This window comes from Chiloscyllium plagiosum, chromosome 12 (assembly GCF_004010195.1).
Source record: "Chiloscyllium plagiosum isolate BGI_BamShark_2017 chromosome 12, ASM401019v2, whole genome shotgun sequence".
Taxonomy (NCBI): Eukaryota; Metazoa; Chordata; class Chondrichthyes; order Orectolobiformes; family Hemiscylliidae; genus Chiloscyllium; species Chiloscyllium plagiosum.
In genome coordinates this window covers 60990813-61002341 of record NC_057721.1, presented here as the reverse complement: position 1 = coordinate 61002341, position 11529 = coordinate 60990813, and the positions used below count along the sequence as shown (strand labels likewise).

General features: G+C 39.8%; 1 protein-coding gene across 1 annotated transcript in view; it reads right to left on the bottom strand.

The window, feature by feature from the left end:
• mis18a (MIS18 kinetochore protein A) overlaps positions 1–11529 on the bottom strand; it is a 15585-nt gene that overhangs the window by 3580 nt on the left and 476 nt on the right. The window contains exons 2-3 of the mRNA XM_043701206.1: positions 6393–6456; positions 1883–2005 (exon numbers count right to left, since the gene is read on the bottom strand). Of these exons, the coding sequence (XP_043557141.1) occupies positions 1883–2005; positions 6393–6456 (187 nt within the window). The remainder of the gene's footprint in view (positions 1–1882; positions 2006–6392; positions 6457–11529) is intronic.

The window sequence follows — 11529 nt, the reverse complement described above, 5'->3', positions numbered from 1 at the left end:
TCTGTGTGAAAAAGTTGCCCCTTAGGTCTCTTTTATATCTTTCCCCTCTCACCCTAAACCTATGCCCTCTAGTTCTGGACTCTCCGACCCCAGGGAAAAGACTTTGCCTATTTACCCTATCCATGTCCCTCAATTTTGTAAACCTCTATAAGGTCACTCTTCAGCCTCCAACGCTCCAGGGAAAACAGCCCTAGCCTGTTCAGCCTCTCCCTATAGCTCAAATCCTCCAACCCTGGCAACATCCTTGTAAATCTTTTCTTGTAAACCCTTTCAAGTTTCACAACATCTTTCCGATAGGAAGGAGACCAGAATTGTATGCAATATTCCAACGTGGCCTAACCAATGTCCTGTACAGCCGCACCATGACCTCCCAACTCCTGTACTCAATACTCTCACCAATAAAAGAAAGCATACCAAACGCCTTCTTCATTATCCTATCTACCTGCGACTCCACTTTCAAGGAGCTATGAATCTGTATGTAAGGATACTAGTGAGAGAGGGTCATGTCGTTTTGTGACTAGTTGATGTTCATGTATCCTGGTGGCTAGTTTTCTGCTCGTTTGTCCAATATAGTGTTTATTACAGTCCTTGCACGGTATTTTGTAAATGATATTAGTTTTGCTTGTTGACTGTACAGGGTCTTTCAAGTTCAGTAGCTACAGTTTTTAGTGTGTTAGTGGGTTTGTGGGCTACTACTCAGATCCCTTGGCATCAAATGCCCACCAACCAGCTCAGCGAGCAACCTACATCCAGAACCTCAACCTGAGCTACATATCTTCTCAAAACTTGCTAACAAAATGTTCAGCTGAGCATGACTCAGATCATATAACTTGCAGTTAACAATGGGGGACTGGAGGCAAGGGTGATTTGTTGACAAGGTGGAAAAGCATTCATTATGTAGAGCCATTTAACAAGATGGGGAAGCACTCAGTATGTAAAGTCAGTTAATGAGGTGAAAAGTATTCATTATGTTAAGCCAGTTATTCATTGTATAACGCAGATGGCTTTATCTCTACTATTGAACTTGCTGATTGAAACGGTCACCCAATTAATATGTATGTTGCCTTATCTGGGTGCTCCTCCCTGTAAAGTAACTATATAATTCACTAATAAACTGCTGTTCAAGAGAAGACCGAGAAATCATGTCTCTGTGCACGTGGGCCAGAATAAAGACGAAGGAGGTAAAACTATACTGTGTCTTCGAGTGTTTTGCTTTGACTGAGGGGAGAAACGGGATGACAGAACCAGCTTGTAGGGGAAACATGCTACTCTCAATATTATTTGTTTAACACAATGTAAAAAGACTAGGGAATGAAAGCAAAGTTCCTGCACTTAGGCTCTCTGGGTTTAGTTAGGTACTGTCCCCAAGAGAGTGTGCATGCAGATTCCACATCATACAACCAGAAACCCTACTTGCAAATGTATGGTTTATCTAACTTGATTTTGGGATTCATACAGATGGCAAAGGTTTTCTTTCTAATAGCAGGCTGTAGGTATATACATTTATCAGAATAACCACTAATGAACATTTTGATTAATACTAATCTCCTGCCTTTTCCCTGTATAGCTACACAACATTTCTCTTCAAATAATCATCTAGTGTTGAGTGGCCAAATGTAACTTGGCTCCACTACACTTCCAGGCAACGTATTCTAGTTTTGAAGAACTCATGTTATCCAGATATTTCCTAATCAGTCTATTCAGAGATTTTTATTACACGATTATGGGGACAGGTGGAATTTGAACCCAGGTCTCTTGAATCAGAGGTTAGGGTCATTACCTGTGTCACAAGAGCTCTGTATTTTATGTTTTTTGTAAAACTAGATAGATTTTACATGGGAAAGTGGTTCATTAAGATCTTGTTTGTGATACACAAACTTGCCTTTCAATATAGGCTACGGACAAGCAGTATACATTCCGTTTGTAGTCAAGGTGGACTGGAGTGCAATGATACATTCTACCCAGCAACAGAGAGCAGCCACTACAGGATAACAACACATAAATGCTGTAAAGAAAGAAAAATAAAATTATTACAGATATAAATTACATAAATATTGATGAACAAACATGCAAATTAGAAGCAAGAGATATTTGATTTCATAAGTTTATGATTAATTAAGGCTTCAATTCAACTTTGTCTACCACCTTTACTCTTTGATTATTGATTGTCAGACAAGTCAATCAAATTCAGGCTTAAAAATATTTAAGAGCCACACCTCCATTGATCTCTGAAGAAAAGAATTCCACAGATTAATGACCCTCTGAGAAAGAAAAAGAATCATATTTGCACCTTAAATGGAAGGCCCTTATTCTGAAGTGTCCCTTAGTTCCAATGTCTCCCATAAAGGGAAACATACTTTTGTCGATTTTTAAAAGTCCCAAGGATCTTGCATGTTTCAATAAGATCACTTACCATTCTTGTAATCTCTAATGAATGCAGGCTCAATGTTTCCTAATAAGATAATCCTAATCCCAGAAATCAGTTGAACAAACCTTCTCGGAGCTGCTTCTAATACAATAAGATCCTTTGTAAGTAAGGAGTCCAAAATTGTGCACAGTATTCATAATGTGGTCTCATCAACACTCTATATAACTCTTGCATAACCTCCATACATTTATGGTATTCCCCTTTCAATGAACAATTTTCCATTTCCTTTCAGAATTACTTGCTGTGCTTGCATGCTAACTTGATTAATCACGTACAAGGATTCCTCCGTACCATAGAGTTCTACAGTCTTTCTCTAGTCAAGTAACTAATATTCTATTCTTCCTGCCCAAATTGACAAATTTACATCTTTCCATATTATAATCCACCTGCCAAGTTTGTGCCCATCCACTAATCCAACCTCGTTGCAGACTCCCAAGTCCTTTGCACAAATTACTCTTGCCTATCTTGTGTCATCAGAAAATTTAGCTACCTTCAAGTTATTAATGTGAACTGTAAATAATTGAAGCACCATCACTCATTATTAATTCTGACACTTTACTCGTTAAAGCTGGCTAAGGTGAAATGATCCAATTTTCCATACTGTCCATTCTGTTAGTTAACTAATCCTTTATCCATGATAATGTTATCTCATACACCATGAATTCTCACTTGCATCGTAACCTTTGGTATGGCACAGTATAAAAAGCATTTTGGAAACCCAAGTACACCACATCCATAATTCTCTCTTTAGCCAGGTTGGTAGTTACTTCCTCAAAAGAACTGTAATAATAACCCAAGTTAAAGACCAGCTGGACCATCAAGCCAATCACGTTCCAGTATGATTTCTGCATATTACCTAATTCCTACACTTACTTATCACATTAGCTCTTAGAAGAAACAAACAGAACATTTAGTGAATCTCATCTAAATAAGCTGGCAATATATTCCAAAAGTCTAAGATCCTGTGTGAAAAATGGGACCTAATATTTAAATGCGACACTTGTAGAATTTTTACTTGTTCCTCCTCATTCTCCCTAAACTATCCAACATGAATAGATATCCACAATCCACAAAGATTGACTAATCCTTTTATTATTTAAGGCCTTGAATCAAATTTCCTTGAAAACTACACTTTTATAGTTCAATTACGCAATTTTCTAAACCTACGATCAGAGAAAGGCTTGAAGAGAACTCAATCTAGCAGTGCTCTTTTGAACCATTTTTAAGGTTCCGACCACCTACCATATAAAGCCATCAAAAGTAGATATAGTATTTTTTAAAAAAATGTCTCATGAAACCTGATAGTGAAACATTAGGCAATAATTTTTTATGAAAAAAAGGGGACACAAAATGGAAATAAAAAGTAGAGGTGCAGAAAAGACAGATATTCAGAAATGAAAACTTATAAAAAGGTTGATAAACGTTTTCTAAAAAGGCAAATAGCACAAATAATATTAAATTTATTGAATCAATAGTTAGGCAAACTAGAGTGAATGGACAAATTTTAAAAAGTTCATAGGATGACAGCAGTGCTTCAGAGTGAAAGGACAAACCTTTAGAAGAGAGAGGAGGTGGAATTTCTTGAGCGAGAGGGTAGGAAATCTGCAGAAAGCTTTGGACGGCAAGTCATTGAGTGGATATTATTCAGCGATAGAAAAGTTCTTGATTTGCAAGGGTATCAAAAGTTGTGGAGAGAGGGCAAGAGAGTGGAGTTGAGAAACATAACAGCCATGATTAGTGGAGCAGACTCGATGGGCTGAATGGCGTCATTCTACTGCTATATGATATGGTCTTTGTGCCGGATAGAGAGCATTTATTATTCATTGGAGCCTTGCTTTTGTTTAGATTACCCATTTTTTAAAAAAGATTTTGTAGATTGGTTATTGTCATTTGTACAGGATGTGTGATAATTTGTTCAGGAACCCCAGACACTCGACTCATCCAGTTCTAGAAACTGATATTTTATTCTCAAGTTCATCCACAAAGAATAAGATATTGCATCCTTTACAGTATTTGAATTAATTTGCAGAATTGTATTTCTAATCCATTGTCACAAAGAAGTGACTGTACATCTATCAATGGACATACACGAAAGTTATTACCTATATTCACTGGCATCCTAAAAACAAAAGCAATGAGCACATTTTTAAAAAGATCAAAGGAAATGATCCCACTTTCCCCCTCCCCCCAGCCAAATCTAAAAAGTGTGTTCTTGGTCAAGTGTGCTCCCTGTGACCAGTATTGGGGCAAAAAGTAAAAGTCTGAACTTCATAGAAATTTGAAGGATGAGAACATGTGGACATAGAGCAAACATACGTTTAGCACACAGCCTCACTGGAATGAAATGAAAGAATTTTCCAATATGGAAAAAGGTTATGTTAAGAAAATTAGAGCACTGCTCAGTAAAATAAATACCGTGTAACAGGGAATGAGTGCTATTTTGTTCATAGCTAGCCTATCAGGCCCATGTTCTGAACGTTCTGACTTATTGATGCCATAAGAAAGGTCACATGGGTTTCAGTTGAAAATTTACTTGCAACATCCATCAAACTCTACAAATCGAATATATCTGCATGGATTTTGCAATCAAAGGCAAACAAAGGGCTCACAATTTATTAGGCAAAAAGCTGCCCAGATATTTTAGTGGATTTTTTTAATGCAGTAGTCATAGAAACGTACAGAAAAGAAACAGACACTTCGGTCCAATTCATCCATGCTGACTAGATATCCCAAGTTAATCTAGTCCCATTTGCCAGCAATTGATCCATATTCCTCGAAACCCTTTTTCATAAACCCATCCAGATGCCTTTTAAAAGATTATAATTGTACAGCCTCCATCACTTCCTCTGGCAGTTCATTCTGTACACACCATCTTCTGAGTGATACAGTTGCCTCTTAGACCCTTTTAAATCTTTTCCCTCTCACCTTTAAAACAATGCCCTCTAGTTTTGGACTCCCCTACCCCAGGGAAATGACTTCATCTATTTACCTTATCCAAGCCCCTCATGATTTTATAAACCTCTAGAAGATCACCTCTCAGTCTCTGACACTCCAGGTAAAATACCCAGCCTACTCAGCCTGTCCCTATAGCTCAAACCCAGCAACTCTGGCAACATCCTTATAAATCTGTTCTGAACTCTTTCAACTTCCACAGCATCCTTCCTGTAGTAGGGAGGTCCGAATTGAATGCAGTATTCTGAAAATAGCCTAACCAATGTGCTGTACAATCACAAGACCACCTCCCAACTCCTATACTCAATGCACTGACCAATAAAGGCAAATATAGTAAACGCTTTCTTCACTATTCAATTTACCTGCGACTTCACTCTCAAGGAACTATGAACCAACATTCAAGGTCTTGTTGTTCAGCAACACTCCCTAGGACCTTAAATGTATAAGTCCAGTCCTGATTTGCCTTTCCAAAATGTAGCACCTCACATTTATCTAAATTAAACTCCACCTGATTAAAATCCCGTTGTACTCTGAGATAACCTTGCTTGCTATTCACTACAGCTCCAATTTTGGTATCACCTGCAAACTTGCTAACCATAGCTCAAAGCAATTAGACATCTATTTTACTGTGGCACTCTATGGTGGATCTGGGACTAGCTTGAAGAGCATATCTCCAGGAAACTAAACAGTTCCTACTGAGGCACACAGTACTAGAAGGTACAAGCTTGAATTTTGTATTAAAAAAGTCAAATCATGTAGAGAGGGGAAAAGAAAAATGGAATTAAGAGACAGAGATAAGGCCAAAAGAAAAAGTAATCTTTCCAAAAATAATTTCAAACAATTAAAGTCTAAATGTAATCTAAGGGACATGCTTATAAAAGTACATTCTAACGGCTAGAAAAATTATTTGATAGAATGAAAATATTCTCTGTAGGGAAGCCACAAAAAAATCATTTTTCTTAATTTATCTTCAACAATGAGTTCAAAAATCTGCAATCATGAGTATACTTACCAACCAGACTCATCAGCAGTGTCTACCTTCTGTTCTTTGTCTACTTTAATATTTTTAGTAACACCTATAGAAGAGCAACAGGTTATCAGCTTAGGAGTTCAAAATTCAGGCACAATGATTAGTCACCCACACACAAGACCACGTTCTTTGTGTGTTCAACTACTTAAAGTACTCAAGATCAGAATAAGTGGATCTATCTTCAAAAGAGGATAAAATGTCATTTATAACCTTGTCGTACCTCACCTTAATAACATATTCCAGGACATAGTCTTCTAATCCCTGACAGGTTACTCTATGGTCCAGACAAAAATCACGCAAAGTAATAACTTAAACATCCAAAACAAATATTAAGCTTCATTAGATCTGACATACAAATGCAGAAATCCATTCTACTATGGCTTAACCAACAGCTATAATAAAAGGTTCAAAGTAATTTCAACAGTGCTTACTTGAATGATGTCCCACTCGCAAAGTTATATGCTTTATTGGCTTTTTCAGTTGGTCAACCCAACAATACAATGGTCATTATCCTATGTAACCATCACTCGGTGTACTGTACATGACTTTTCCCTGCCCCTGCTACACTGTAAGACTCAGTCAAATTATCAAAGACTTTATGAGGCCCATTTTTGTTTGTGCTTTTATCAAGTCTTTATCTATTCAATTGCGTAAAAAGTATATTAATAAATAACAGAAGATTAACTATGTGGATAGTAAAATAAATAGTGCAGTTGTTTTGCAATGACAACAAACTGGAAGATCAGCAGCACATCAAGCCCTCACCAAAGATTGCGACTGTACCTGAAAATCAGGACTTCAAATAAAATGACTTAAACCATTTTCCATTAAAATCAATACAAAAGCTGCAATTAGGTTGAAAACTTTCCTCGTTAAAGAAACAAAACACTACAACTAGCAAAGTAAACTAATCAACATTATAAAATTCCTACAATGGTAAGTGAAATAACTTGAAATAAATGTACAAATACAGAATATTTAGTGCTTCCTGCTCCTCAAATCATCTAGTCACTGGAGATCCTTCCTTTCTCTGACTTACAGCTGCTCTCCCTCCCCAAATAATGTTTCACCAAATCTACCACTCCCTGGCTGTCCTTGTACCTATTCCCTCCACTGTCCTTGCATTCATGCACAAAATCTCAATTTAATACCTGAAGTAAGAGGTTACGAAAGTGCTGATGGGACAAAAACAGTGAGCTGGGAGCTTTCTAATCCATGCTTTTAAAAAAAATTCCTGTTCACTGCTTCAGTCTTTCTGAATAAAGGTTGTAAAGGTGAACAGTGCCAGCAAGTGGCAGGTGGAGCAGCTTTGGCTGCGAGTTGTAACAGCCCAGCTCAGCATTTCTGCACTAATACAACCTAGATTCCCACAAAACAAAAAACAGAAATTGCTGGTAAAGCTCAGATCTGGCAGCATCTGTAGAGAGAAATAAGAGTTAATATTTTGGGTCAAGTGACCCTTCCTCAAAACGGATTGTAGCTAGGAAAGAGTCAGTTTATGGGCAGCACGGTGGCACAGTGGTAGCACTGCTGCCTCACAGCGCTAGAGACCCGGGTTCAATTCCCACCTAAGGTGACTGACTGTGTGGAGTTTGCACATTCTCCCCATGTCTGCGTGGGTTTCCTTTGGGTGCTCCGCTTTCCTCCCAGTCCAAAAAATGTGCAGGTTAGGTGAATTGGCCATGCTAAATTGCCCGTAGTGTTAGGTGAAGGAGTAAATGTAGGTGAATGGGTCTGGGTGGGTTGCGCTTCGGCGGGTCGGTGTGGACTTGTTGGGCCAAAGGGCCTGTTTCCACACTGTAACTAATCTAAACTAATCTATAAAAAAAATAGGACCAAGGTGGGGAGGGTATGGTAAACAATAGGTGGGGATAGACCCCAAAGAGAGAGAAGAACAGTTGGACAGACAAAGGGTTTTGGCCCGAAATATTGACTTTACTGCTCCTCGGATGCTGTCTGACCTGCTCTGCTTTTCCAGCTCCATATCATTGATATGGACAGACAAAGGAGTAGATAACCATCTGGCTAGTAAACTGAATAACTAATGGGGATTGTCAGTGGCTAACACTGGGTAGTATATAATAGCAGTCTATGCAATAACAAGACTAGGAGCAAATTACTGCAGATGCTGAAATCTGTACTGAAAACAAAAAATGCTGGAGATCAGAGGGTCAAGGGTATCCATGGAGAGAAAGCAAGCTAACATTTCAAAACTAGATTTCTCTTCATCAGAGCTGAAGTGAGATGTGGAGGGGACAGCATTTATGCATTGGCGGGGGGGGGGGGGGGCGGGCAGCGTGGTTTGGAATGTTGAAGGGAAAAGGATGTTGATAGTTTAGATTAGGTGATCAGAAGGTGAGAATGGCAGAATAACGGTGTGTCTAACTGCCACACTGGAAAGAACAGATAGTCCCAATGCAGGGGTGGCAGGAAAGAGAGGACATGGTGACAGACAAAGTAACAAGCAAATCTAAATGAAAGGGAGAGAATGGGTTCACAATTTGAAGATGTTGAATTCAATATTGAGCCTAGAAAGCTGTAAACTGCCTAGTTCGAAGATGAGATGTTGCTCCTCCAATTTGTGCTATGATTCACTGGAACATCACAGCATGTCAAGGACAGACAAGTGGGCATGTGAGCAGGACACTTAAAATGAGCAGATATGGGAAAGTTGGGTCATGCTTGCACACAGAACTGAGGTGTTCTTCAAAGCAGTCCCGATGAAGGGCTTTTGCCCGAAAAGTCAATTTTCCTGTTCCTCGGATGCTGCCTGACCTGCTGTGCTTTTCCAGCACCACTCTAATCTGTTCTGCAAAGCAGTCAGCCTGTCTGTGTTTTGTTTCTCCAGTGGCGACTAGGCCACATTGGGGTACAGCAGATAATATACACAAGATCAGAGGAGACACAAGTGAAAGGCTGCTCCACCTAAAAAGACTGTTTAGGCCCTTGGATGGTGAGCAGGGAGGTGGTGAAGGGGCAGGTGCTGCACCTTCTGCAGTTACATGAGAAGTTGCCGTGGGAAACGGGGGTCGAGTAATGCACTAGGATGCCCCAGAAGGAATAATCCCTCCGAAATGTAGGCAGGAGGAGTGCGAGGAAGATGTGTTTGGTGGTAGCATTCTGCTGGAGTTGTCTGAAATGGCAGAGAATGATCCTGTCAATGCAGAGGCTGGTGGGATGAAAAGTGAGAAGGAGGAGGACCCAATCACAATGTTGCATAGTGGGAAGGGGCAAGGGCGGAAGCACAAGTGATAGATTGAATGTGGTTGAGAGTCTGTCAACTGCAGTGGGCAGGAAACCACTAATGGCAGAAGGAAGATATGTCAGCAGCACTGTTTTGGAAGATGCATTATCTGAACAGATATGAAGTCGGCAGATGAACTGGGAGAGGATAGAATCCTTGCAGTATGTGGGGTGGGAAGAGCAGTAGTGAAGGTAGTTATGAGAGTCAGGACATAGGAGAGCTCAAGCCCTAAAGTTATTGAACTTGATACTGAGTGCACAAGGCTGCAGTGCCCTCTAGTGGAAAATGAGGTGCTGTTCTTCCAGCTTGTGCTGAGCTTCGTTGGAGCGCTGTAGCAAGCCTCAGACAGAGACGCTGCAGAGGGAACATGGTGGTGTGATAAAGTAGAAGTTAACTGGAAGCTCTGTTTTTTTTTGCAGACAGTCCCCATTAATAGCTATTCATCCTCCTAGCCAGATCATTATCCATGCCTTTGTCTGTCCAACTGTTCTTTTCATTTTGGGCTCTATCCACACCTATCATTTACTCCTTACCCTCTCCCCCCACCCCATCTTCTGTATATCAACTGAAATTCTCCTAGCTACCATCAGTTCTGAGGAAGGGTCACTCAATCTGAAACACTAATTCATATTTCTGCCCACAGATGCTGCTAGACCTTCTGAGCATCTCCAGCAATCTGTTTTTCTGTATATAAACTGAAATTCTCCTAGCTACCATCAGTTCTGAGGAAGGGTCACTCAATTTGAAACATTAATTCTGATTTCTGTCCACAGATGCTGCTAGACCTTCTGAGCATCTCCAGCAATCTGTTTTTGTTTCCTATTCACAGCATCCATAGTTCTTTTGGTTATTGTCTAGACTCCCTCAAACCCAGAGCTCCAGCATCAGTTAAGGAATGTCGTAGGTGATTCAGCATAAGAATGGATCAAGAAGAATGGAGTGGCTACAAATCAGAGGATCATGGATGGAGAGAAGCCACACATCAGTGGACATGTGCAGGGAAGGAAAAGATAGAAGTGTGACACTAGGTAACAGAATTGGTCTAGATACAATAAGCTGAATGGTCTCCACGTGCAGTGTAACAATTGTGATTAGAAAGTGAGTGGATGCTTCAAAATTGTTTCTCATTTGACAAAATTGGTACTATGTTGAATTGAATCCCACTATGCTCACTAAAATTAGAGCTTGTTAACGTACCACGATGAAAATAAAACAATGTCAAACATGTACAGTATAAACTGTCACTTTTTCTTCAATTTCCACATCATAAAAGGAATTCCAACAGAAAAAAATCACCCAACTACTCTCTTTACTGAATAAAATTACTAACTCACCTGTTTCAATAACTTGTTTAGTTTTATTTTATTAAAATCTCTGAATTTTAAACACTTAAAAATATTTAACACTCTGTACACCAATTTAAAAACTTAAATGTTTCCCCAAAGATCCAATTTCTGGCATTATTACAGGAAATCTCTCCAGCACTGCCTGTGGACTGGATATTTAAAACTAATGTTACCTTTGTCCTCCACTTCGATAGCTCACTTTGCTCCTTCTCACTGCTCTCCTACACCTTCCAATCACCCCTCTGCCCCTATCCCACAACTCCTTCTCTGATTCTCGCCATCTAGTCCATTCCCTCAGAAACATCCTTCTGCCACCAACATCCCACTCACCCCCAAATCCCTGCCCTCCCCTACACACCCAGATCCCCATGACCCAGAGACCCCTCTCAAAACACATCAAGATTGCTCCCTTCCCCATCGCACCCAGGTCCCTTCACCGAGTCCCCTCCTCTCCCAACATACCTGGTTCACCCCATCACCCCAACAAATCCAGAACCCCACCCTCCAAAACACACTCCACCTGCAACAC